Source organism: Paramacrobiotus metropolitanus, unplaced genomic scaffold (genome assembly GCF_019649055.1).
Source record: "Paramacrobiotus metropolitanus isolate TYO unplaced genomic scaffold, Prichtersi_v1.0 Parri_scaffold0000052, whole genome shotgun sequence".
In the NCBI taxonomy this organism is placed as follows: domain Eukaryota; kingdom Metazoa; phylum Tardigrada; class Eutardigrada; order Parachela; family Macrobiotidae; genus Paramacrobiotus; species Paramacrobiotus metropolitanus.
In genome coordinates this window covers 675,796-703,387 of record NW_026570272.1, presented here as the reverse complement: position 1 = coordinate 703,387, position 27,592 = coordinate 675,796, and the positions used below count along the sequence as shown (strand labels likewise).

Below are 27,592 nucleotides of genomic sequence, written 5' to 3'. Positions count from 1 at the left end.
GAGTACTGGGTGGGCTGGTTGGTGCCAGCCAGTTGGCCGATATTAATACAACGAGATGGTATACGCCTATACGTGACGCAGAGGAGTCGATGCATTGCTCCAGACAGGCTGTTACATCCAGCAACACTCCTTGTATTAATTTCTGATTTGCAGCAACACGCAAAGGCGCACTTCAATCCAAGCAGCCAGCGTAGCAGACTTAATCTTCCTATGGCTCTTAGGTAGCAAACACACCATTCCTTGCCTGTGCATCCTTAGCCTAGCGATATCTCTCAGACCGCACCGAAGCGCGCTTAATTGAGACGCTCACGATTTTCTATGGCATGCAGAAAGCCAGTGCCTACCTAGCATCTGGAAGTTTTCTTTCGTTTTTCAAGGAGACTCCGTTATACACCGTCTTTGGTAATTTGACTTTTGCACTGGTGGTGCGATCGGTCATGGATTATGCGGAAGGAGACGCCGCTTTTTATGCCCGTTTAAATTGCACGAGAAATAGTTCGGCGGATGTTCTGATGTTTCTCAACCGGAGTGATCCCGGCTACTTGACCCAGAGATACCACTACATCAGCATTCTGCTCGTTCTGGCTGGTTTCGGTGTGGTGCTCAATGCCAGCATGATTGCGCTCCTGCTGAAGAGTGCCATATATCGTCATTCGACACTGAGCATCTTGGTAAGGAAGCAACAGATCGTTCTACACATTAGAAAAATTAAAACCAGGTTTTTAACAGCTGAGACACTTTTGTACTTACCTGCAAAAAAATGGCGCGTCGGCGGAAAACACTAGCGTAATGTGAAGCTTAATAGCAAACCATAACATACGCTGCACTGGTTTCACTCTCCTGGGTAATGACGAGCACGAGCCCCCCCCCAGGTTGCACAATTTTGATTATATCAGAGGTCAGGCGAGCCCGTACTTGTAAAAACTAATTAAGAGATTCAGTTGTTAAATCTGCTTACGAAACTTAATAATCTTTACCATTACCGCCTCGCCTGACCTTTGATGCTGTTAACGGTAGCACATTCCGACTGAAACGACAAAATTTAATATATGTTTTTGGTGCTTATTTGTGCTGTCGGCTGTTTTACATATTGTGAGTTATATCTCCGTGAAAAAACTTACGCTAAGAGCTAGCTAACGGCATTTACCTATACGCTGCAGCGAAGTAATTTGGTACAGTATTTCCAATTTCCAGTTACTGCAACTGTTCGTGGCTAATTTGATGGTATCGGTGTTCTGTTTACTGGCCGACGGGATCTGGAACATCACCGTGCAGTGGATGGGTGGGGATCTTCTCTGCCGCGTCATCAAATTCTGCCAGATGTTCAGGTGGGCTTTGTAACTATCTCACCATTGATTTTACTTTGCCATTCTCTTCATCGGCCTACATACTGCTGTGTTAATGTCGACTTCCGTGTCGTGCATATTTTTATGTAGCTGGCAGGATGTAACGATTAGGCGCGCTATGTACCTTGTAAATGAATCCACCTGTGAGCCGTGGCGCACGCTCTGGGCCCACTTGGAAGGCTCGGCCTTTTTAAGGCTCGGCGAGAATTCGCAGAAATTACATGCACACGATATATTGGAGAAGATTAAAAGATAGTGCGAGCTATTGTGCGCGCTGGTCCCGTGTTAACTGCGTTGGTGGTGGTAACAGTTCGGATTGACTGATTACCGCCTGCAGCCCTCACGCTCCATGCCAATATCCATCAATTAACGTGCTTTTCATTTACTCGCAACTTGACGTGCAGATGTATTGATTAACTGGAATTTCATTTCGCTCATAACTACCCAAACCGAATGTGTGGCGCATAAATGGTTTTCATGGCAGTGTACACAAATCAATCAAATAAAATTAAATCAATAAGTAATATCCAGTATCATAAAACGTCCAAAAAATGTTTTTGGTTTTGCGCGAAAATGAAAGTTCGCTAGAACGTACACGCGCTTGGTCCGATGCATCGGAATCACGTGCCTTAACGTGAATGTAATACTGTTCCAGTTTATACGCCACCACCTTAATCCTCACCGGAATGAGCATCGAGACCTGCATTACTGTGACCTTTCCACTGAGTAAATCCAGTAAGTCGGAAAGTCAATCCCGTGTGAAAGTTATCACCGGATTCGCCTGGCTGGTGTCTTCGATGTGCAGTGTGCCGCAGGTACAATAATTTAATCAGCAGTGAGAAAAGGCGTCAGAAAGGTTATTTTTATTGTATACACAAAAACTAATCATTTTTTAATATTTTTGCATTAAAGAATGCCCTTATCAGCCACAGAATTTTTGCGAACTGTCCACGGAAAATAAAATAAATAATATCTCTTATAATTTATGTAATATATTAAAGGTACACAAATTCACATGCAAATACTATATGATATTTAGATAACATTAAGAGAATCTGTTCCATAATCAAATGCGCAAAGTTGCGCATACATCCTTTGATTAAATTTCAGAAATCGGCAATTCGAATGACGCAATTTATGATGTCTAGATTTAGGATTTTACGTTAAATGTCCAGAGGATGTTTATGTTGTGGCATGAAAGTACTCAGCCATTATTAAAATCTATTTAAAATAATTACGAAGACGTTCTACATTGGCATTGAAACAGTATTTCTGCAGGCAGTGATTTTCCATACGGATCGCGCTCCAATTTGCGCAAAATTCTATCAGTGCGTTACGCATGGCTTTTACTCCAGTGCCGATCAAGAGCTCGCCTACACCCTAGCAACTCTCATCATCATGTGCTTGATTCCGTTGTGTATTATTGTTATCTGTTATTTGGTCATTTCCATTGCCATCACACAGGAAGCCCGGATTGCGGCTGGAAGTCCTGGTAGGCGTTAAACTGTAGGAAGTAAACAACCCAGAATATTTCCGGTTGCAGTTCGGGGAAACGCTAATAACCGGCGCTAAGGCCATAAAGTTTGAACTACTTACTCGGGGCCATAAAATTTGAAGCACTAATAAATACGTATATGCGATATTACCATTATGTTACCAATTACCATCATCTGGCATTAATTATTTACCTCCTATAATTTATAAATATTAGACTGCAATATACAATATGTAGTGCAACTACATCGCAATTCCGAAAAATGCCGGTTGCAAGAGATTCAAGATTAGGCGGGTGGTCAGCCGGAAGTTTGTGTGCTAAACGCTGACGCGTGTGATTTGACCGCGGTATCTTAATTTAGGCAGTATAAATGAAATTTTGGCGTCCGTTGCACCTGACAATGGCTGATAAGTTAATTTCGATTTCGACCCTTATTACTGCCTTTCTACATGTACTTTGAGAATTTTATGCACAGATTCTGCCACGAATGTGCGATTGTGTATGTGCCACCCAGAAGAAATCAGCATTTCCATGCCCAGTATGCAAAATACCGCGATACTATGCCACGCTAATACGGGCCACGGTAAACGGATGTACCGGAAAACCCGGCAAATATCTTTGTGGATGACTTTCATTACGGCTGCTAGCTTTGTTATTTGCTGGGGTAAGTGTAAATAGTATGCGCCTGGGCACGAAAATATGTATAGTACAGCACATCGTACAGTACAGTACAGTACAGTACAGCAAGCAGTCGTGGCACGAACATGTTTCCTGTAATATTCCTTGAATTTCTAATTAATCAGATGTCTGATATTCCCTTCGTGCGTTGTAGCGCCGTACTACACCGGAATGCTGGGATACTTATTCCACTGGACTATTTCCACTAAGACGATGACTATCATTTTTTGCTTGGGTAAGCGCTACTATTATGCAGCCAAAGAGATTTAACAAAATGTAAAGCAGATAGGAGATCAGACAGATGTAAAATGAGAGAAGAGTATATACCAAAACATCAAAATAATATAGATATAATATTAGCAGACAAGAAAAAATTAACGAGATACCGTTGTTACTTTCTGTGTGGATTGTTTTGCTTTTGGCTTTTAAAATACAGTAAAAAGATTAGCTGAGCGAAGAAATATTGTTGCAGCTTTATATATTGAATTTTGATCCATTTAGGAATGAGTTTTTCGGTGATCAACCCGATTATTTTTGGTGGATTCCTGCTGACACGTCACTCCACATGGCAACAACAGTGGCAATTCACAGCTAGGCGACCTTCTGTATTCGCGTCCATTTTCTTTCGAGAGCATGAAATGTAATCTGAATAATTCATTTTGGTGTTGGTGTCTCTTCTGCCATGCTCTGTAGATAAGACGCTTATTGTACGAGGAAAAGCTTTCTCTAGCACAAATGTGCAATGGCTACAGAAGATTACTACTATAGAAAAGAATTTTGATCATTCTCTCGAAAAACTCGATTTCTTTTGTTTTTTAATGCCTCCTTATTAGAACGAAAATTGCTGTTCTACCACTCAACAAAAAATTATCTGGGATGTGGATACAATATGCTTAACCATTCATTTGCATAGGAGCTGGCGCTAGCCAAAGTCTCACTTCCTGGAACGAGATTGATATGGCATTCGGCAAATGCTGCCGAATACTCCATGAAATCAATCTCGGTTCGTGAAGTGACCCTTTGGATATCACCAGCTCTTTGTAATCCGATACGTCAGAGAGGCTGCAACAGTTTTGACAATTCGTTTTGATTTTATTCAGCCGTGCTGGCATATTAATAACTAATTCATTACTGAACGAAGACGTTACGATGGAACGCCAGAACGGCGTTCAGTAATACCACATGCGTTCAGTATATAACGTGCAAGATAATACTGCCGTCCAGAGTTTGAATGGAGTCAAGCTGGATGCGAATGAAATGGCTCTGTCAAATCTGCGGCAAGTCTGAATGTAAGAAATGTAAATAAAGTAAATGTAATAAAAGAAAACACAAGTGTCACGATGGTTTACCACGTTTATGACCGTATAGTTAACTCACCTTTACAGAGACGAACATATAAACGTTAGCAAAAGTGCATTTTCAATGCCAGTTTTAGGCACAGTCTTTTTCACGAATTTTACCAAAATCCTCGTATTAAATTGTTTCGTGACTTGTCGATTACTTTGCAAACGCACTGGCGTTACGTTTGTACATTAGGAGCAAAACGGCAACTCGTCACTCGCCACTACTATTTCGCAACGCTGATTATGCGTGGTAAGGAATAAGCGATTTGGGTGCGATTCAGCTTAAAATTAATCGGTGACATAGTTTTATGCGATGTGTGTCAGTTCAAGGCTTTAATCAACGCTCTTTTGTTAGGTATTCCAAACAAAAAATTGCGCATTAATTTTAAAGTTTGTTAAAAACCAGTAAAAACTCATCAACAATTATTGATAGAATTAAATGGCTTCAGTAGTCTGCTTTTACGAAGGGTAAATCTGTCCATTGTAACATTGTGAAGCATTTGTTCATATACGTACTCAGTAAAACAGTCAGACTGATTTATTTCTGTATAACATCTTCTCCATCAAGGGTTGGTGAAAGTTAGAGTGCTGGCCCTGCTGGGTGTACACATGAGCAACATCGTATGATTTCATATGAAAACAGTACGAGTACACTCATTAATATTAACAATTATTATAAGAATCGTATTTACACCAACAGACATAAATACAGATACCTATGTAATGAAGCATTAAACGATGAAATTTTTCCACCTTTCCTGGAATAAGAACGACCCTTGGAGCGAGGAGGGAATCTTTTCAATATAACTTTCTTTGGTAAGTAATTTTACAAAGTTGAAACGCAAGCCAACGACGATTTTCTAGAGTATACATTCGGTTGCCAACTTATCGTTACAAATAAACCCTTGACGACCATCCTGTTTTGCTTAATGTGTTGGCGTCAGTTATGACCCGTTTTCGAAGTAGCAAATAATTAGTCATCGGCACTTTCCGAGTAGACATGCTGGAAATACAGAAATATATACTCATTTAATTGTGTTCGTGCTTAGTGACTTGACTAATCAAATCTATATGAACAAAAAGCACAGAGAGAAACTGCCACGACATCCAGAAAGGTTAAGTTTGAATTAATTTGACATCCGTCTTTCTAAGTTAACACGAATAATGAACGCAGCTTTCCGCTTACGTCCGCAGGAAATGGCAAACATATACGTTTAAACCGTCATATACGCAACCGCCAATACAGCAATTATTTAATCATTTTATGAACCCAGCAAGGGAAGTGGTACATCCTGTTATTAAGGTTTATGGCAATTTCTTCCAAGCACTTTCAAATAAAACCGGTATAGTTTGACGAAATGACGGGTTTTCGCCGATGAGCACAATTACCTAAGCCTTAAGGATATTTGACATATAATTATAATATATATGGTAGTTCTGCTAACTGCTATTTCGACATTATTATTTAAATGTTATACCAACTGGCTGCTTTTACCTCCAGCCCGTATTTACGTTTTGGTGGATATTGATATCAATGATATCAAATGATATCAATTTTCAGATCTTTTGATTATCCTGACTCATTTAATTGAGGATATAAAAAAATATGGAAGTGCAAAACCTCAGCGCTAATGCTTCTATTAATTTATCCATGCCCCTTTACAACCCCAAGCTCGCAGTTACTCTTCAGTCAAGCGCAGCCAACTGGATTAAGTTGATTTTGACCGCTGCATCGGTTGGGCTGAATGCCGGTGTCGTCATCTACCACATCCTCCGTCCCAAGTATATTACGCCTTTCACTACGTATTTGTTAGCCTTGTATATTGGCAACTTGGTATTTCTATTCACCACCTGGCCACTTTCCATTCTTCGGGACTGGATGGGGTACTGGACACTGGGAAGTCCGTTATGCATCTTCAGTTTGTACATCAGTAAAGTGTTTTCTGCTGTCACCGTTTCACTTCACGTCTTGATTGCGATAAATCGTTGGTGGGCTATCAAATACCCTATATCGTACCGCAACCGGCACAATAAGGCTGTGGCGGCCTGGATGTGTTTTGCAGCTTTCTGTTGGCCGCACACGCTGGGGCTGGCGGGATTTGTCGTTGAAGTGGTGCAGCATTACCAGCCTGTCCTGAATCCTCAATGCCGACTTTTCTATGGTTCGTTCTAATTTTACTTAAAATTTTTATGCGGCTTACGCTACACAAACTACTTAACAAGGTTATTATACTTAATACTTTGTAGTATTATGCACCTGAAAGCAGTATCAGCTGTTCCCTTAACACCGGTGATCTTTGATGCCATACTCCTGGAAATGTGCTGTTATCACTAATTCCACTTTGCTACATGTAAAGCGCATCTAAAACACCCTCCTCACAAATTCATAAGAAACTAAATAAGCGATATTTTCGTAAAGAAGATTCTGAGTAATCTTACCATCTGTATGCAGGCAGCATGTTGGATTGGAATCGCGCAGAAAACATCATCTACCGCCATATCCCATTAATAATCATTGTTGTGATCTACTTATTCCTGACCAGCAAACGATGGTGTAACAGAAAAGCACGAAAGCCGGGAGCGGTTGCGGCGATCGCAGTCTCTGGTCCTGCCAAAAAAAGCGCGGTTGTCCACTGCCCGCCTAACCCGGAAAGGAACCGCGCAGCCAAGGACAAAGTAAAGCCGTTTCTTGTGCTGACACTGACCTGCTTTACCGTCGTTGTGTGCTGGTTGCCCATACAGACATGCGTCTTTATGTGGCATTTTAGTACGAAACCTCCGAATATTATTCTTGAAATTTGTGCATCTTTGTACGCAACCCAGTCTCTTTTTGATCCCTTAGTGTTTATTTTTAGCTTGCGTCGCACCGGCCGAAGAGCCTCACTGGACCGATCGTAGGCTATAATTACTTTTACTGCAGGCATCTTCTAGGTAAAAATCTCAGCGTTAGCATGAAAACATTTATAAGATTAAATCAGAGGAAATTGATTCCAGGTATTTCTATACAAATGGTAATAATTTTTGCTAAACAGCTTCCTCAGCTTAGAAATGGAGAAAGTGAGCAACTGGTATGGCGATAGCATTTTCTACGTGGTCGTTTGGCACTCAGTAAACCCGTAAGCGAAAAGGAGCCTCGGTGTTTTTAATTTGTTGCTTTAAGCAGGTTAAATTTTTGAGCAAATATATGATTATAATACCTACATGATATCACATGTACCACCATAACAAGAACAAGTAGAGGCGTTTGTTAAAAATAACTTTTAAGAATTCATATTTGGCTCAGTCTTGTTTCGAGTCACACTGGACTTTCACTTGCACCTTTCATAAAGTGCAATGACATTCCGAGAGTGCGCATAGTGCAACAAAAGCTTTAATTTAATTTAACTTCTTTCATTTACTATGAAAATTTGTCGCCGCAAAAATGTTGTACAGTATATCAGCAAACCACGAAATGGCAACCAGGCTATAGCTCTGCTTTGTCTGCGCTGAAATTTTGCATCGGTCCCGTTGCACGCACAGCTGTGATTGCTGCCGCTAGTTATACTGTTGGTAGTGGTGAGGAGAACGACGCTCTGTTGCTCTTGTTCATCCTTATGCCGTTTCGTCGACACCCTTGAGAACTCGCCACCTTCCACTGTACTGAGGTGAGGCCCGTGAGGGATACACAAATCACCGCTTCATGCTTTCGTAGGCTCTCATCGATCTTGAGATAAACTACCACCGCCGCCAACAGCGCAGTGCAGTAGAATAATAACAAATCCGCCCCAAATATCACCATGCCACGGACATGAATCTGATTCATGTGGTACACTTGCGGTAAACGAAATTCACAGAACTCACGATAGCTGCCTTAAGGTACGTTGCGTTGTCGCGCAGGAACCAAGCTTAGTGGCTACCCAACTGCTGCTGATGCATTAATGTTCACTGTTTTCGGTGTTTATTTTTCCTTGGCACCGCAGTGCTGCTCCACAGCTTTAACGAAAATATTCAACCGCATTATCCGCGGAACAAAATGTGCAAATTATGACGACCAAGATGGAATCAGTTATTAACGCAAAGAGGATGTTGACTAAGATGGAACTAATTATCAACACAGTGTTTAGATGGACAAAGCTGCTAGCAAAAGACAGTGTCATGCTAGGGGTTGTATGGAGCAGCCGCCCTATGCTGATGTAGAATTCATGCATTTCCTGTGGAAATGGTCAGTTCGTGCCTTCTTTTGTCCCTTATTTTTGCTTTTCACCTTTAATAAGTATCATATTCCAGATAAAAACTAAGTACCAATAACAAAATTTATAACAGAAACACTTCCTCTATGCTATCCTGGTCAGGGAATTGTTCCCATTACACGTATTGCATTTCCACGTTGTATTTGGATAGATAGTCGCTGCTTAAAAAATGATGTATTATATTTGTATTTTTTCCTTATTTTTGTATTTTTTCACTTTGGGCAATAAACTTTTTTTTTGTAGGAAGCTCTTGTTCTCCCACTTTCACATTTATCTGTTAATCTGAATGGGTGACCTTCCTGTGACAATAGGATTCCTATAAAATTGTTCACCCTGTAGGACGTTTGACGAGTCCTGACGTTTGACGAGTGCACGACTACAAACTTGTAGAATCGTCATGCTGCCATCATTCTTGCATCATTGTCAGTCCAACTGCTCCAACACAACGCTGCGCACCGAAAGAAGGTACTTTTACGCTTACCTGGGGATGCGGATACGATAGTCACCCCTGACGCCTTCGCACGGCTTCAACGACAGTAATTACAGACTAAATTCAAGCATGACTGCCGGACGGATGATCACGGATAACCATGTTCTTTAAATTGTAAAGAGCAACCTGTAATGGACGCAGTCTCTTTACCTCTGTAGCCACGTTTGAAAATGCCCTCAGTCCTCAGAGATTTTCCGAGTTTAAAAAACCACCGCAGCAATCATGCGCTGATTCTCAACTTGTCAAAATGAGACACCATGAACCGCACTGAATGTCGGCATTGCACTAAGCCATATTTGTGAGAACCAGTTAAATGAGTCAATATACCTCGTATAACCAAAACAAGGAACACCCATAGAGAAAGCAAAAGCACGAGTTTTACAAATGCACAAACTGCTAATTTCAGAAAGCGCCTGAATAGATAACACAGCGATTCTGACGGAATGAAAGGAGAATTTGTTAAGGTTTTCGATAGGGGTAAGTTTTTAATTCACTGTAATATCATCATGCTCCACCGTGGAGCATGATGATATTACAGTGAATTTATACGCCTTTCCGGCCGTAAGCCATTAATCGCCTCATTGTTGTATCGGTCACGCTTGCAATCAGTATTTGACATACCACCATACTGGATTCTGTATGGATCAATAACTAGGCTACTGCCGCCAATTATTCCGTGCAATTTCATTTTATCAGTGGTTTGTGGAATAACGGATGTGTCAGCAACCAGTGAGCCGGCAGATGCTTTTATAATACGACCACATCGCGTCGTTCCTGTACATTACGATCGGGAAAGCCAAGTGCCACTGTTAGTCCTCCCGAAAAAAGGCTCCCTAACGCTTTCTTATAACGAAATATAAATGCGGTCTACCGGACCCATGGATACTGTTTGCCGAATGTCCGGTGCTATCCGGCATCGAGCGGATGTCCCACAAGCAATCAGGGAGCAAGGGCATCATGCCTGGCAACGACTCTGTGGAGTTGCACCTGACACTATTGCAGAATGCATAGCCGTTTTCGATGAGTGCGGCGATAGCTCTCTTGTGTTGCCTGGCAATGCCTGCTACTCGAAAATTCACGTCAGGAATAAACATTCTGTTTTTTTTTCAAAATCACGTACATTTTAAATTTAAGATTGCGTATATATAGCGAAAATTTCTGCGTTGGCTGCATGATGTCCCGTAATGTCTAAAAGATCAGAATAACTGAATTACTTGTTTATGTACGCAGTGCGAGTACATGTTTAATATCATAAAAATACCGATGTTTTATAGACACCCGATTCTGGGAGACACTCGGAGAATTCTGGGACACCCGATTCGACAAATTCGATCGCCTTTCATCGCCTTTGTCCTACTGGCCGCAGGCTAATAACCCACATAAGAGGATCAAACAGCATCTGTAGCATATACAGCGTGTGGCAATATTGTGCCGCTGTGAAAAAGCCAATTGGTGGGTTCGTATGCAGCACCATGTGGCAGACAGAAATAATATCCAATACAAACTGAGCTAAAATTTACTGAATAGATACGGCAAGGACAATGGAGCGGACGACTGCCGCTCTCGGACGACGTCTTGCTGCCAAATCCCATCCTCCACGCACTCATCAACCCCAAGCAAGAGTAACGTAGAGCCGTCAGGCGCATGGAAACAAACGGAAAGAGAAGGGCTAACACTGCAAGGACGTTTTGGTCGGCGCAGCGGGGCTCTCCGGTGTCATGCAGCGCGCAAGCATGTCGACAAATTACCGTAGAAAGGTGCAGAAGTATTCAAAAATCAGGAACCGTTGAGAAAGCTCAGCGCACTATACAATCTCTCCTAACTGGGAAAAGCAAGAGTAGGTCGCTTTTAATAAGGCAAACTTGCAGTACGGTGTCATCATAAACAGAGCTGTTTTCAATCACTTACAAACGTGATTCATGCACTGTAAAACAAAGATGGCTAATTAATTAATCTCAACATGAATTTTTTTCGTGTGCAGGACAGCTAACGTAACAAACTAATATATGCGGCCCGGGTGAACCGCCACTGAACCAGCACTGAACTAGCATGTACCAGGTACCGGGGCACATTCTTGCCGGTCAAAATCCGAAATTGCCGAACCAACCGACAGAAAAAAATGCTCTGTCGCATAACGTCACCTCCCGTGTCTATGGATAACGTTACTTCCCGCTTCCGCAATAAGCCGACATCCATCCATACTGGCTAGTTGAATTAAACGACGTTTGCTGTGCGGCGGCCAAATCTACACAAAAAGCCTCCCAAAATTATGTAAGTTTTCTAATGCTATATCTCCCACTTTAAGCGCCTTCAACTAAAATTACCCATACTGTTACTTATGCCCTTCAAGGAGGAATGAAAACAAGTATAACTTAATAATCATCGCACAGTTATGGTAATAAAGAAAGAAACACGCTATATTAATCACAACAGCAAAACTTCGTTTAAACTATCCACTCCGTCCATCGTGCCAAGGATAGATGCTGCATTTCCGCGCTGAATCTCCAACGATAGTCGTTGACGCAGATCCTCATGTGATCGACGCTCTCCTGTGTGCTCCTGAAGTCTTTTGCCCAACTCCTTCACAATGGCGATAGCCGACGGGCCCCAGGAACCCATCGTCTCGAAGGCGATCGGAGAAAAAATGTAGCGCCCTTGCAGATAGGCGTACAGTCGGGACTTCTTTTCTTCTGCTTGTACAGCAGCAGCACCTGCCGTAATCGACGTAGACGGAAGATGGGAAAGGGCCATTGTGTCGACGCACGTCACATCCCAGGCCAGACACACTCCTCTTTTCCAGGCGAAAGTTGTACAGCCGTCAGGTCGTTGATCTGTTGTGGAGGACATGCCGCGTGGTTCGAGCTTAGCAGGGACACCAGCTGAAACACAAGCGCGGCACAAAATACTGTTATGCCCTCCATGGCGCGCATGCCTACCGGCCGAGTAGGTGCATGATAAACCGTGGCGGCCCAACTTGTCAACATGTTTGTCACATTTGGTGCAGTTATGTGGCTCGCAGATATCCGCTCCCAGACGCAGGCCAATCGAAATTTTCATCGTTTCGTCGTCGAGCAGGTTGCCGATGTGGGCCGAAGGAAGCGCATTCAGCCAAATACCGGCTTCCGGTCTGGACTGTGCAAGGAGACGGGCTGTGTTGACGCTGTCGCCGCGAAACAAGTCCAGTAAAACTGAAACTGACACATTACACAGCGGTAAGTCCCAGGTTTTCTGAAGCTTTCGGAAGGCAACTTCGGGCATTTCCGGTTGTCGGGCTTTACCTTTCCACATTCAATTGCTTCGGAAGCGTCCACTGCCGGTAGGTGAGGAAGCATCGACGATAACAAACACGATACGGAGTGAATCGAAGCCAAAACGGCTGGAAGTGATAATTCCTCCGCTCGTCGTATGCCGATACCTCCTCGACTGACTGGAAGGGTCGCTTGCCTCCAACACGGGTAGTCGTCGTGGTTCACCCGCACGTTACTGAGTTCTTGGAAACAGGAGGGCAATGACTCATCAATTTGATACAGCAGATGTGGATGCTTCCAAGCATTGCAACATCTAAGCACATATATTATTTTCAGGGCACCCAAGCAGTGTCTGAGCAAATATAGTGCATGATGGCGAGGAAGAAGTTGCAGGCGCTCACAAGCTCTCCCTATTGCACTTGATTTCGCTTGCAATGAGTCTTCAATCGCATCGTCTAGAACCGGGGCACCGAGCAAGGTTAAAGTCGTACTGGACACAACACGGGGCTGGGGATGATGTGAAACGAAATCATCGATGACTTCCTGCCGTTCACTCTCTGAGCCTCCCCATACAAAGTGTTCACATTTAGCCTCATTAATCTCCAATCCAGTGGAGCGTGCGCCTGTGATAACCCGTCCAAAATTTTCTGCTAGTGTCGCCGGCGCTCCGCAGGGTTCCGTCATCAAGGTACCAAGCGTTGAGCACAGTATCCAGGGTAGCGATAACACGAAGCAATGCCAGGCAAAACAGCAGTGGGCCCAATGGGTCGCCTTGTTGTACTCCAGACTCGGACGAAAGCACCGTCTGATCGATGAACAAAGAAGAATGATGCCCATACGCTGACCAATAGTATTCGTCGTATTCGGGGAAATGTTGATGCACCGCATCTAAAATCACTTCTCGGGATACAGTATTGAAAGCATTGCGAAAATCGATCTTCACGAGTGCTTTAATGCTCTCCGGTGAGGACTGGATGAAATGCCTGGTGGCGTGAACGATGGCTTCAGCCCGCCCCGGACGTTAAAACCAGACTGGTGAGGAGTGAGCAAAGCGGTTGCCCGGTCCGCCATCCTAGTGCACACGATTTTGGCGATTAGACGACGTAGTGACAGCCCTACTTGCTATCGGGTGCAGCCCACCGTCCTTCTTCCGCAGCGCCAGTAATTTACCACCAAAGAAGATCGGCCGTATAACAGCGGGAATTTTACCTTGCTGAACCAGCGTCAACACAGAGGCAACGGGTTCGCAAAAGGGTCCGCTTTGGTCATCTAGCTTTGAGCCCATAAAGTCCAGCAAATGTTGAGGCCTTAAACCGTCTGGACCTGCAGCTGAGCCTCGTGGGAAAGTGTGGATGGCAGCGAACACTTCTGCAGAAGTTATTATAGGCGCAGCGACAGCAGAAGTGGCGTGGCGAGCCGAGACGGTGGGGGGCTTAAAGGGTGTTTCTCGCGCAAATTTTGGAGAACTTCGGGTGTGCAGACGGCCACTGAATCTGTGGACAACAACACTCGCATAGCGCCGGAGATGGATCCATCATCGATCTTCTGACCAACTTGCCGAACAAGATCCTCTTCGCTGCAGCGTTGTCTCCGACTAGTGGGCGGAGGGCTTGGGGGTAAATCTGTACCTTGTTCATACAAAGCTAGGTATAACTTTGCCATGCCAAGTATAAAAGCCAAGTATAACTTTGAGAAACTGTTACTACTAACAAATTGCTAGGGATCGCCAAAAGATTACATTACTGACGATCCCTGACGTCCTTCCTCGTGGTTCACCCCGATGGTTTTTGTAAGTTTTCTTCTTTTACCTGCTCAGTTTCATGAAGCGCAAAATGGTGTTAAATTTAGATTTCTGCTTTCTTGTTATATGTATAAATTATGAAACAAAGTAAATATGTACTACCGCTTTCTCAAGAAAGTAGCAAGTGTTTGTGACTAGGTGCCAGAAACGGAAAGCTACGCAGCGTACGTACAGGTTACAAAGCGAAAAATTATTGAAAATAATTTTCTGTTAGCCAGTGCACTTCGAACTTCTGTGTGACCAACGGTAGGCATCATTTGGCATAAAATTTGGTTTTTATGAGGGCTGCGAATCATGTATCCACAAAAGAGGAGGCTTTTCAACATGTTTTGCTGACGTTATGGTAATTAATATACTACAATGTTTTCAGTTGACACTTGTAAACAGCACTTGTACATGTGTGTAGCCGGCAAGAATGTTAACATGTTCACGGTTCACGGTGTGAGCATATTTGACGGGCGAAAATGCTTGTGAGCATTTTTGACGGGCGAAAATGCTCACGAATGAAATCATGCAGGGTACATGTAGATTTTCCTGAGAAATGACTGAGACACCACATTTAAAAAAAGGATTGTAAAGATGAGTATCCGGTGCTGATACTACAATTTCGCCGAAAAGACAATTAAGGTAAGTGTCCCGGCAGTGGTACTACTCGTAAGTGCATGTATATTAATATCTAGTAATCTATTGACATTCGATCGCTTTCGCGCACGAATAAACACTGATTTGCAATGTAATCAGTCAGGCAGTACCCAACTGATTTGTATGCCTACACTGGGTTAAACAACTAGGCCCATAACACTTTTTCCCATTCAAAAATGAATTTAAAAAATATCATTAAGGAAGTACCACGAAACAAGTTTTTATTCACGAGGCGGATTCCCCAACTCTTGATTCTCTGATCAGCCTGTACTTGGTATCGTTAGAATCCATAGAAATTTAGGAATCGTTACCAAAAATCAACTTTTCCCCAGCTGAAGAACTGGGATTTAGAGACCGTTCAGAGGCTGTTCAGACCGCAATAGGATCTACGGCGTCCATTTACGGATGCGTGCTTACGCAACCGTCTTTAATCGAGAATACAAAGCAGTGTTTGTCGATAGCTATCGCACCTTTTTACCCCATTGCGCGCACTCACATCGACTGGCTGCATCGGCATCAATGCAACATTGGACGATGGCCCGCGAGATAGGGTAAAAGGTGCGACAGCTATCGAGAAAACACAATACAGAACCATCAGATCTGCAGCGAGACTAGTCGCAGGTACTGCGCACAAATGCGTATGGCGCATGCTGACGTTCTGATTGAAGCCCGCCATCATGTATGTGCTGGTTTCTCCGAGATCTCTAAATCCCCGTTCTTTAGCTGGGGAAAAGTTGATTTTTGGAAAATATTGCTAAATTTCTAAGGATTCTAACGATACCAAGCACAGGCTGATCAGAGAATCAAGAGTTGGGGTATGCGCCTCGTCAGAATCATCTCTGTACATATTTATCCCCAGCGGTAAAATCGCAAGAAGACAAAGTAAAATTCTGTTTTCGGCACACAACCGCCAACTTAATTTTACTTATACAGTAACTTCCATTTTCTGTATCTGAGCAAGCGGATGTCGCGCGCACAGAGGGTTTTGAGCCCCCCATGTACATCATTTGGTTGTAGAATGGTTTTATTACGGTGCAGGTAACCCGTATACCGGCCATGATTTATATACGCACCATGGGAATTTACATTGTACACCTGGCCACGTTTATACGAAGTACTAGTTTCTTTCATTCTCATATGAATCCGTACCTAATATGCAGCACAGCGCAAAGCGGAAGTATATATATGGAACCCACTGCAGTTTGATCTCTGTAGTCTTCAACACTGTATTGTACAACACATAAAAACAGATGTTGCTTGTTTTCACTTAGAATAACCGATAAATAACGCACAGATTTTCAGATATGTTTAAGCATTGCCCACTTTTTTTCCTTGTACATCGTATCTGTATTTGTGAGTACGGACGCCCAGCAGGGATGCTCACGATGTAAGATCTATGCAGTAATCGGATACCGCTAGCATTTGCCGCTCTCGTATGCCGATCAGACGCGCTCTTACTCCGCATGAAGGCAGGCAGGCGGTTCATGTTACACTCGTGAACATGGGAGCCGGGCAGGGATGTTCACGTTTGTGAGCACGCGTGCCGGGCGAGGATGTTCACGCTTGTAGTTGCACGGCAATCGGTAAAACAACGGTAATATAAACCGCTCTCATCAAAAACTGATAACAAGCGTTTTTTCTTTGTTGGGGCCGATCCTCGTACTTCGTTATCTGTGTAATACATAGCACGTACAAATTTGCATTAAGTTTGTAAACTTGTGTGCCGGGCGGCGATGCACATGTTTATTTATGTTAACTTTTCGAGCTGCAAAATGTATTTCCAGATTTTTATTTATCAAAGGATTAAGATGAATAAATAGCGAAACGGGATTTTTCGGCTTATACCGGGTGGCTGAACGAAATGGCCGTCTAATTTATCAAGGTGTGATGAGTCTAATGTCTAATCTAATGTCTGATTGGCAACATGTTGATATCATTCAAAAGAGCAATCTTCACCACACACAAAAGCTAAATTAAACTAGACTTATATAAAGGTCAAACTTTACCGTAAATTATTTTGGAAAATTGGGTGGAGTTTGAGGATGTCCCGGAAACAAATTTTCAAATTTCCCTATTTCTAAATTAAAAATTGCTGTTAATCAGTTAAGTAGATGGCAGTATTTTGCATTAGTATTGTAGCGATAGAAGTTGTACAACCATAAGACCACCCAGTTATTTTTCATCATTGGTTATGAATTTCTGTCCTTTTACCGGCTAGCTGTCCTTCTTCACAATTTTTAGAATTCAGTCTTGCATTCGCTTGTTATAGCTTGCATCAGCTTGTTCTGCTTATTAAACTCTTGCTGAACCTTGTCCCTGTGTTGCACTGTTCTTGCCATTAAACATGCCGTGAACTTCCGTTGTTACGTTCAGTAATTGTGTTACGTCAGTAAGAGCGTCCATGACGGCGCCGTTGCCGGTCGTGCCTACCTTTCATCTCAACAGCCCACAAAACATCGTGGTAAGGTCAACACGCCAACCCACTAGAACAGCAGCCAGATCGGCTACTGTTACAGTATTTTGCTCATAAGCCTCATATTCGGGAGCACGCGTGCCGAGCGCGAATGTCCACATTATTTTTAGCACCAGTGCCGACTTGGCCTGATATGTATAAGATTGCGAAACCCAATATACTGCAGTACAAAACTTAAAAAGTTATTGGAGCATCGTAGTGAATTATCGTTGCTATGCAGACTTTGTTCAGTTTGTTGCACTATATTTGGTTAATTCTTTATTATCTCGGTTCTTTTTAGACGTGACACCAGTATGCAATGGGCACCGTGAACCCCGGGAATTTTCACGCTAACATACCGTAAAATCTCGAATCAGAAGCCCACGACCAAATTTAATTAAATTAAGGCATGCTGGGGCTCGGTGTTTACGCCAATGTACGTATACAAATCAGTTGGCTACAGAGTTCGTAAAACAATGCACAAACGTGCTTGGGAGTGCGCAAAATCGAATGTTTTATCACATGTAACATGTACCTTGTACCGGCACACTTCCCTTAACTGCAGTTGTGTATTAACGCACATCCCATCTTTAGAAAAAAGTTTTCTTCGATGCTGGCCAAAGTCATCATGGCATAGTATTTACAGCCAATTATGTTGCATAATTTCTTAAAGCTTAATAGTCAACGAAGTAAACTATTCATTTTTACAAACGCAAACATACTCGTCCGGCACACATGTTTACGAATTCAGCGCAGGTAGAAAAGCCGCAAAACATAAAGCATTCAGTGGCAGAGGCTAATGACATAAATTAACGCATCTTCAAATATCTGATAACGAGAGCAGCTCATGTCAGCAGTGTCCGATTACCATACCGTTATAATAGTGAGTCGGCGAAGTCCGCCGTAAACCGTAAAACGGGCACCGCTTTTAATCAAGAGTACAGAGTTAGACAGAGCGTGTGTCCAAACGAATTTCTGTCTGCTCCCTTGATTAAATGCGTTTTACGGCGCCCGGTCGCCTGCCCAGGCGGACTTCGCCGACTCACTAATCGTGAGCATTCCCGGCCGGCACGCGTGCTCACAAACGTGAACATCCCTGCCCGGCTCCCATGTTCACGATCGCAGTGCAGTATTATCGTTCGTTCGCATACTAGCATCCGTCGAATTGCAAAAAACCACACCGGCAGTTCTTGGGAATACAATTTTAAAAAATATAATTATACAGAATGCCATAATGTTTGTAAGCATTTTAATATGCTGTAGAGTGTGGGCAATAAGTATTCAAGTAAAATACGTAAGTACCTATACTTGAAGTGCACGCTTCACACTTGCTCCAAAGTTTTACAGCCACAGGTTCTCTCTAAAGGTAATTAAAGCCCCTTCCCAAATGCACGTTCGTTGCAGCCCACAGCAGAAATTCGCGGCTTGACTTTGCTGAAATATTTGCAGGGGGAGTAAATTCCGATTTCGCACCTAAAGCTAAATCACTTTTGTGGTTATATCAGGTTTCTTAACAGAATTATAGGGAGCAATAGACACAGAATGAGGAGAGTGACCAGTTGTTTGAAATGAATTGTGAAACTGACCGGTTGCTGGAGTATTTGATTATGAAATTAAGCAACTGTAAGCCGATAAGTCAGCTGGTTACAGTGCACCTCAGAGACTGATTTCGTTGTTTCATATTATGTACGTACTAAACACCAAAGATCACGCAGGGGCTACTTATTTAAGGCATGATAGCATCTGAATTATGAATATAATTCTGAATTATGATTGAACCGGTATAGAGCATCGAAGTTCTAAATTAAAACTGGCTTGTTACCACTATTGCTAAGTTTTATGTTTTATTAAGTGTTATGAAATTTTCTAGATTTATTTACATGGCTAAAAAATGTTGATATCCCCGCCCAGCGCCGATGTTCACGACCATACAGCAGACTGCCACGCAGAGACGGCCGAGTTATTCCTCTGATCTGATTGCAAGTGTGGCTTGCATCAGCGGTATCCGACTACCGCCGAATAGCTAACGTGTTCATCACTGCCCGGCATCATTCACTAAATTAACGTCTATTTTGTTCTGCTCGCAAAGCAACATACCCGTAGTAAAGAATCAATTAAATATTATTCAGAAATAAACAGTGTCACGATTGCGTATTGTAAAGACGGACTGCCAGACAGGGAATCTTCTGCCCAATACAATGCCATCTTCATCATAGCTGTGTAGTCCTGCTCCAACCATACAGAATCGCTTAAAACTTAATGATAAAAGTCGCCGAAGTTTAGGAAAGACTGGTTTTTATGAGATCAACGTTTTATTTCCCAACAACATATTAATGCCATCCTTTGCGTACTGAGAATACAAGAACATAAAACATTTAATTTCAGACTGGATGCAGAGAAAATCTACACTTGACATGCATGATTTCATTCGTGAGCATTTTTGCCCGGCAAATATGCTCACACCGTGAACCGTGAACATGTTAACATTCTTGCCGGCTACACATGTGCACCTCTGCATCGTTAACATATGCAGCAGAATCAGTACATACAGGTAATACAGGTAATAGTACATACAACAAAGCAAGCGGAGGTACTTACAGCACCGTACAATGTGTGACGTTATTGATAGATATCGTCTGCCCGAGAGGCGAGGCATCACTGCAGACGACTGCTTTTCATAAAGTTCCATCCAATGGCTGTATTACTGCAGCGGCAATAACACAAACTTACAAAGGAAGGTCTCGTTTGGCTTTAATTTCTGAGTACCAGTGAAATTACAACTGTAATCAACCATCCACAACGGCTGAACGTAATGTGAAAGCCGAGATCTTTAGCAACTCACAAATAAGGAAAACAATTAAGACAAAGGAATCTATCAGCCATATAAGACAGGTGTAGAGGCATCTGAGAGATAAATTGCAGACGCGTCCTATACTCCCGGGAAAACCAGCGTTCAAAACACCCACTCTCCAGCCGATCTACCCTTTCTATTCGTGCAGAAGGGTGTCCAGAGGAATAACGACGTGAGAGCGAGACGAAAGCTTTCTTCGTAAATGCAACACCTTCCTACTTCTACTCGGATAGCAATGGATAAATACGTTATATGAGTAAGTTTGCCGCTGATATGCCGGTAGGGTGTGATGCTGTCCATAATGAGATGTTGAACCTTTTTGCAAACCCAAGAACAAGGGAATACCGCGTTCAGTATCCCGGAATGGGGATACGCATAATGCACTGCATGGTCTTGTTAATGTCTTACACGGCTTGGTAAAACTACATAATTAGAGAACTACGTACAGCAAACTGCTAATCGACAGAACCATGATTTCTCTCGCAGTTTGGCCTGCATCACTTATTTCGTGCTGCCATAGCGGGAAACTTCACGTGCAGCGTGATTTTACCCCCTCGGGACTTATCTGGCAGTTATCAAAGGCTTACAAGGGGCTCATCTTGCGGCCCAACGCGCGTCAAGCATACTGTTTACGCCGATCAGCCATAAATTAAACTTCATTTACGCGCGAGCGTGAATAATATATATTCCAGCAGGCATAATCCTAGGTGTTTATCTTCGTGGCTAGTGGGACGTCCATGGCTCCATGACCGATGACGCGTCCAGGCTCTCAAGAAGGCACATGTGACTGTATCGCTGTCATTCAGAAAAAGAGCAAGATTTGTATGGCGCACTGTAATATGTTATCCGACCGGGTGGACATGCGTTGTTGAGCACGCGTAGGTACTTAATAAAAAATCAATAATTAAACTGGATACACCGGTGTATACTTCACCCGCTGGAGCAGAAACCCCCTCTCTTTGTCTCACATTACGGGTGGTCTCGCTTTATATACCGTCTTGTGGCTCGTCTGTTGCGTCGTGCATCCTAAACAGCGCTCGTTTCCGCGATTACACGCCGGGTGATGAACTAGAACGGCTTCTGGATCTATCTCTTTTCTTCGCACAGCCAGCTTATTTTACCTATGTAAGCTGCGGAGCCCACAGGGACCGCAAATAATAGTACCAACTCACGGGCACAATGAGTGTTTTAGCGGCACTATGTCATTGCAGTGGATGTTGTTGTTTATTAATAGTCCTCTGTCTGGTACCGGTATGCACGACGAATCACATGCTACCTATGAGTTCAACATTAACTGATGCTGAGTTAGCCATCCTCTTACGAATTTACAACCAGCTGGCTAATATTTCAGACGCCGACGAAATTCTATTATCACATTTTATGGAAAAAAACATGGATATGTTTTCTAATTTCTCTGCGGATGTGCTCCCATTTGTGGAGTCGGTGGATTTGACACTATCGTTTCGCATTACTGCCACCGTGCTGCATTCAGCCATTTTCTTACTGGGAGTGTCTGGCAACACTCTGCTTGTCGTGGTGGCACATAGATCCATGTTTCTCAAGCAGCCTATGTACACCTATTTGGTAAGCATATACAGTATATTTGCATACCTGTTGGGTGAGCTGCTAAAAATTTTGGTTAGTGATTCGGAAATTGTTTTCCTGATTTAAAGTGGAGAGGCAATTGCATGTAGAAAGGGCTAAATGCTTTCAAAAGACTTGAAAAAGCGACCTTCTTCAACCGAATAAAGCAAATGTATCGAGTTTTACCGTTGATAAAATTCCGTTTTAGCTGGAAAATCAAAATTATGAACTTCTGTGTCGGAGAAGCCCCGCTGCGTGTTCACTGCCCACGGGTTTCTTTAATTGCTGCTACAGTAAATTTTTTCCTCTCGTAGGACATATTATTCTATGACTTTGAATCGATCGAACCGATGACGCAAGCCTTTGACAGTATCCCTTACTGCAAGGTGCAAACCTAGACTGAAAAATGTAGTAGGAATCCAGCTATGTAATTTATTTACCAACAGGAATTAACAGGTTCCGAATCTGTTGTTACCTTTTGACTCAAGAATTAGCTGGAAAATGAAAAATCCGATACAGCGTTTTCAAATAGCAGTTCTTTTCCAGCTAATTCCTCCTCGTATTAAATTTATTTGAAAGGATCCAGCTTTGATGCTTTAATTATCAAACTATTAGAGAATCGTCCGATATTGCATATTAGAACGCCACCCCACAGTACCCTGGCAAACTGGCGTGCTGCAACTTGCAAGTGAATGCTACCGCATTCAGTTTTCTCACTCGCCAGGGAACATAGGCCTAAAAATTCTCATTATGAGAAAGATGGTGTACTATACTAACAAGTTTAAAAAATATTTTAGCTGCTGTAATCAAAAGGGCGTGACAAAAAAAAATTAGACGGTTAAAATAAGTTTATTTATTGTCACTTAATGCAAGGCAGGGTAGTACCGGTTTTATTCGTAATTTTAATTTGATTTAACGAATGTGGCAGTAACTTGCGTAGGCTCTTGGAGCAATCGAGACCGGCGTAACTGACGCGGGCCGGACCTTTGTTGCCATAGTGCACAATTGCACATATTCAGAAATTCGTTTAATTTCGACTTGTAATTATTAAAATCGTAAAAATAGTAATTTTTTACCAATAAGCAAATAACTACTTCACAACGCGTTTGGGAAAAAGTGCACTTTGGCATCAGAGGCACGGCCCACCGCACGCGGGCGTCATTACGCTGCTCCTCGACTGCAGGTACTACACTGCCCTATAACATATACATTTCAAGTTTTGTTTGGCCACGCGGCCCACTCCCTTTTGATTACAGCCATTCAAATGTATTTTTAAACATTCCAGTATAATACTATATGCTACCTTTCTAAAAAAAGAGAATTTTCTGGATTTGATGTGCCCTGAACAGTCGCACTATTGGATGTAGTGACAATCTGGATTTACTAAACATTTAATCTCGTCAGGTTGAATTACCGTGGGCGGCAAGATCAGCTGAGCTGCTACTAATATTTAATCATGTAAAATGTTAATAACGTATTATCCTACTGTCCATAGGACAACCGAAGTCTTTCGATACCGGCACGTGCTTATTATGGATTAAATACCGCGCTCGGTAATGAGAGTTTATTTTGCTGCAAGGCACGATTCAGGTTTGCTGAACTTTGTACCTGAATGCCAAGTGCGTACCGAAATCTGTGGTCCTGAGAATAAAATATAGAACGGCTTGGTCATTACCAAGTAAGTAGCTTAATCAACACCTAATCAGCACCTTAATTAAAATGTAATAATCAAATAAGCCGACCGAATGGCAGCAAAGGTGCAATAATTCAATAAAAACTGAAGAATATAAGTCTGCTCATTTGCTTTCTTGTACCGAAGCGGAAATTACATTTACGTTAATACTTCTTACCATCCAACATCCTTATTGCGTTCCTATAGTGGGTGACACGAAGATCGAGTAATTACAGTATTAAGTGACATATTTATTTTGGTCTTTTAATTCGACAAAGGTAGAACAATTTGTCTCTATGGGATTTTTCGGAAGGGGAGAATTAGTTCTTCTCTATTAACACTGTGGTAGATGACTTCTTTGTTACCTTTTTATGATAATTCCGTGATACAAAAACACCTGTCTTGGTGCTTTATGTACTGGTTTATGCTATTGATATATTTTTATTGTACTAATTTAGTAAAGCTGATGCTAATACTAAAAATTTGGTGTTAGCTGCAAAGTATCTTTTATCATATTAACGGATAAGGAATTTTTACGCAAAAACCGGATTTTTTGGCCTGTTCTCATTCAGGTCAAGTACTGAACACCAAATGCTGCAGCAGCATTTCAGCGTAACCAGGGTTATGCTGAAATTACTCGCATGGACGCAGTATTTATGGCAAAAATTATGAACTATAAGTCCCGTTCGCGCTAGCGCGCGGCCCGTTGTGTTTGAGATGCATATTATGTACATTCGGTGATATTAAAAAACTTTTTCAAATATTTTCAACAGATCTACAAGGGGATTGTTGTTTGTTAATGCCCAGGTAGTTACGTCGAGCTTTTGAAATTGCATATAGAGTACAATCAATGTTAAGGGGGGTTGCATAGGCATTAACTTACTACGCAGATACACTGAGACTATTAGCAACGTCCGCACGCTGAGGAAGGACATCTTAGTACCGGTGTTGGGAAAAAATGCGGAACTCAGACCACGCAAGTTGAATTCAAACAAAATCTGCAAACCAGTTCTTTGAACGCAGATTTCTTAGCAGTGTTCTACGAAGTGACTTGGTGCAAGGCTTTTTTTGCAGGGACCCTATCTCAACTGCATTTGTCATGTAAACCGCAGTTTTGTGTAGCATCCTGTCGGGCAGTAAAAAATCGCGACCCAAATGCATGATGAATTAATCAGAATTAAATAATTATTTTTTTCGGAAATTTAGAAAAAGGTGTGAATGTAAAGCTGTTCCAGCGCATTCACTGTGGATACCCCTTTTTTCTGTTTAAAGAATTAATTTATTTACCTAAATTAGCTTCAAAAATCGTAATCAGTTCAAACGGAGACGAAAAGCCACAAGATTTTGAATCCTCCTGGATGGTACACGTAAAACTTTTACACAATTTTGATAGACTGAGTCACTGAGTGATAAAAGAGAGTGCGTCAGATTTTCAAAATAAACTTCAGCGTTCTAGGATTCAATAAAATTTTCTATCGAACGAGCTTGAACTTGGGCGAGTGATTCGCCGAAACAACCGAAAAACCGGGACGGCCGTTTTGTTTAGCCACCCGGTACTGAACATTTATTACTGTGACGCCGTCGGGAACACTCCTGCGTGTCCTCAGCGAGCCTTAGAGAGATAATTTTATTTTAGTAAGATGAACTTCATCTACTGCATTTTAGTAAAATGAAAGTTAGGGTTTTACGGCGATGCCATGTGACGTCAGCAGAGTAACATTGTGGGACGTCGTTGATCCTACAAGATTTCTGCAGTATATCTGATTGCTGCAGAAAATGCAGACATGATGCCCGACATTTTTATAAGTCGCCAATATCGGTGTACACCAATCACTGTGCGCGGTACGGTGGTACCGTAATCGCGTAATGAGACTGATAGAATTCCAAATAATACACCAGGTGGCGACATGTACGTCACACAGTAGTGAACAATGTATCCAGCTTAACATGATCCTGTTTCCTAAAAAACGATATTCTTTGATGATGGTGATACTTGCAGTTTTTATTCTACCGGTAATGCTGTACGGTTTCTGTAGGTATCGATGGCTTATGCCGATCTACTGGTCTGTTTAACGGCCATTCCGGAAGCCATTGTGTCGTACCATTTTCGAAATCATTGGTTCCTTGGCCAGGTGGGCTGTTCCATATTTGTTTTCCTCAATTTTTTCGGGATTAATGCCGGGGTCGCCAGGTAATCTGCAGCAAAGGAATCTGAACATCTATCACATATTCGGGAATCGGGAACACCACCTGGAGCTCTAACTTCTGCAAAGTTTCGTTGTTCAAACAAACTCATTTAGACGGAAAACTAAAGATTTTATTTTAACTTTTACATTTTGTTGAGCTGCAACAAGGATATACAGATAAACAAATGTTTCGACGTAGTTAATGCTAATTTTGAAATAAATCTTACTTCTCTGCAATGTAAAAAAAAATTACATGCATTTGTTTTACAGCATGACCATGATGAGCTTTGAGCGCTACCTTGCCATTTGCCGTCCATTGCTAGCCCGCAAAATGTGCACCGTGGAGCGCACGCGCAAGATCATCATCTGCTTATGGATCGCCACCGCAGTCTACTGCTCACCGTGGCTGGGTCTCACCAAAGCAAAAGCCATCGAGGGCACAGATTGGGAGGTCTGCGATTTTCGCTTAACGCAGGCGTACTATATCTTGATTTTTGGAGCGGATTTGTTGTTATTTTACTGCACTCCACTGCTGGCGGCAGTGATCATCTACGTAAGAATCCACGAGACGTTGCGCAAGCGTGAAGCGGCGATTGACGTTTTGATTAGTACGGCGGAAGACTGTAAACTCTCAAGGGAGTCAGCAATGCGGAATAAGGATGAGCAGGAGCCAAGCAAGCCACTTTTGTCTGACTCTGGTAGCGCTGTTATTAACGGCAACGGGTACAGCTGTGCTTTCAATCGAACTGAATCAGTACTAACCCAGCGCAAGCAAATCAGAGCCCGCATACAGGTAAGCGTGGCCTTGTAAATGTTTATTCATATGTATTCTGCAGTCGTTTACAAATAAACAATCACACGTCCTTTAACAAAGTGTGACACTGAGAGCGCATCTTCTAGGTTGTGCGAATGCTGTTTGCAACCGTATTGGTGTTTGCCATTGCCTGGTTGCCATACCGTGGGTTGTTGTGGTACAACACTTTTGCGGCCACGCCCTGGCTCAACGAGTGGTACTCCTTGTTCGCCAAGACACTCATTTATCTCAACTCGGCGATAAATCCAGTGCTTTATAACATTATGAGTGCGCGGTTCCGAAGAGCATTTTATCGGATTATCACCTGCAAAAGTAAGGGCATTTAAAGCGAAAGTGCACCCAAGACCGAGTACATATAATTACTTAATCGTCGATGTTTGCAGAAGTACGCCAGTCGCCTAAAAAAGCCAGTGGTGATGGAACGAGATCCACACTTTACGTGTAATGTTGACAGCCTAAAGTCTGTAACTCCTCAAGTCGGTTTAGATATTTGGACATTGTTGCGCAATTAGTTTACAGCGAAATGGCGAAGCTAAAAAATGAAACTCGTATGCAGAAATTCCGAGGTGATGTTTGCGGTCCCGCGAATGAACATATGCTGCAATCTGCATGCTTTGTTTTCTGCAATCCTAGCCAGTTTATTATCCGCTACTGTCCTTACAAAAGCGCAGATCATTAAAGATTTTCTGATGCTTTCAGGATGTTGGAGATATTTCAGACTTAAAAATCCTGCCCAAAAAACCCAAGAGTTGCTCATATTC

The 27,592-nt window shown here is 42.5% G+C and overlaps 3 protein-coding genes across 3 annotated transcripts; all 3 read left to right on the top strand.

Moving 5' to 3' along the window:
- The first annotated feature begins 230 nt into the window (after nucleotides 1-230).
- On the top strand, nucleotides 231-4,399 carry LOC129592468 (gonadotropin-releasing hormone receptor-like). The gene is made up of 7 exons (XM_055488513.1): nucleotides 231-671; nucleotides 1,195-1,328; nucleotides 2,002-2,161; nucleotides 2,625-2,838; nucleotides 3,317-3,505; nucleotides 3,674-3,754; nucleotides 4,021-4,399. Exons 1-7 carry the CDS (start codon nucleotides 324-326, stop codon nucleotides 4,161-4,163), a joined length of 1,269 nt encoding a protein of 422 aa, XP_055344488.1. The 5' UTR covers nucleotides 231-323; the 3' UTR covers nucleotides 4,164-4,399.
- A 1,947-nt stretch (nucleotides 4,400-6,346) lies between these two features.
- On the top strand, nucleotides 6,347-7,797 carry LOC129592483 (histamine H1 receptor-like). Its single transcript, XM_055488529.1, has 3 exons — nucleotides 6,347-7,024; nucleotides 7,315-7,629; nucleotides 7,718-7,797. The coding sequence occupies exons 1-3, from the start codon at nucleotides 6,469-6,471 to the stop codon at nucleotides 7,765-7,767; spliced, it is 921 nt and encodes a 306-aa protein (XP_055344504.1). The 5' UTR covers nucleotides 6,347-6,468; the 3' UTR covers nucleotides 7,768-7,797.
- Nucleotides 7,798-10,925: 3,128 nt separating this feature from the next.
- LOC129592398 (thyrotropin-releasing hormone receptor-like) lies at nucleotides 10,926-27,427 on the top strand. Its single transcript, XM_055488419.1, has 8 exons — nucleotides 10,926-11,033; nucleotides 11,109-11,418; nucleotides 11,563-11,852; nucleotides 21,927-22,159; nucleotides 25,868-26,022; nucleotides 26,288-26,810; nucleotides 26,918-27,143; nucleotides 27,215-27,427. The coding sequence occupies exons 4-8, from the start codon at nucleotides 21,956-21,958 to the stop codon at nucleotides 27,274-27,276; spliced, it is 1,170 nt and encodes a 389-aa protein (XP_055344394.1). The 5' UTR covers nucleotides 10,926-11,033; nucleotides 11,109-11,418; nucleotides 11,563-11,852; nucleotides 21,927-21,955; the 3' UTR covers nucleotides 27,277-27,427.
- Nucleotides 27,428-27,592: the final 165 nt, after the last annotated feature.

Excerpts from the sequence above, each read along its gene's own strand:
- LOC129592398 (XM_055488419.1), top strand. The coding sequence starts at position 21,956 with ATGGAAAAAAACATGGATATGTTTTCTAATTTCTCTGCGGATGTGCTC. Across the intron at positions 22,160-25,867 it reads AGCCTATGTACACCTATTTG|GTATCGATGGCTTATGCCGA; the intron begins GTAAGCATATAC and ends CGGTTTCTGTAG. Across the intron at positions 26,811-26,917 it reads AAATCAGAGCCCGCATACAG|GTTGTGCGAATGCTGTTTGC; the intron begins GTAAGCGTGGCC and ends CGCATCTTCTAG.
- LOC129592483 (XM_055488529.1), top strand. The coding sequence starts at position 6,469 with ATGGAAGTGCAAAACCTCAGCGCTAATGCTTCTATTAATTTATCCATG. Across the intron at positions 7,025-7,314 it reads TCAATGCCGACTTTTCTATG|GCAGCATGTTGGATTGGAAT; the intron begins GTTCGTTCTAAT and ends ATCTGTATGCAG. Across the intron at positions 7,630-7,717 it reads CGTCTTTATGTGGCATTTTA|CTTGCGTCGCACCGGCCGAA; the intron begins GTACGAAACCTC and ends GTTTATTTTTAG.
- LOC129592468 (XM_055488513.1), top strand. The coding sequence starts at position 324 with ATGCAGAAAGCCAGTGCCTACCTAGCATCTGGAAGTTTTCTTTCGTTT. Across the intron at positions 1,329-2,001 it reads AAATTCTGCCAGATGTTCAG|TTTATACGCCACCACCTTAA; the intron begins GTGGGCTTTGTA and ends ATACTGTTCCAG. Across the intron at positions 3,506-3,673 it reads TAGCTTTGTTATTTGCTGGG|CGCCGTACTACACCGGAATG; the intron begins GTAAGTGTAAAT and ends CGTGCGTTGTAG.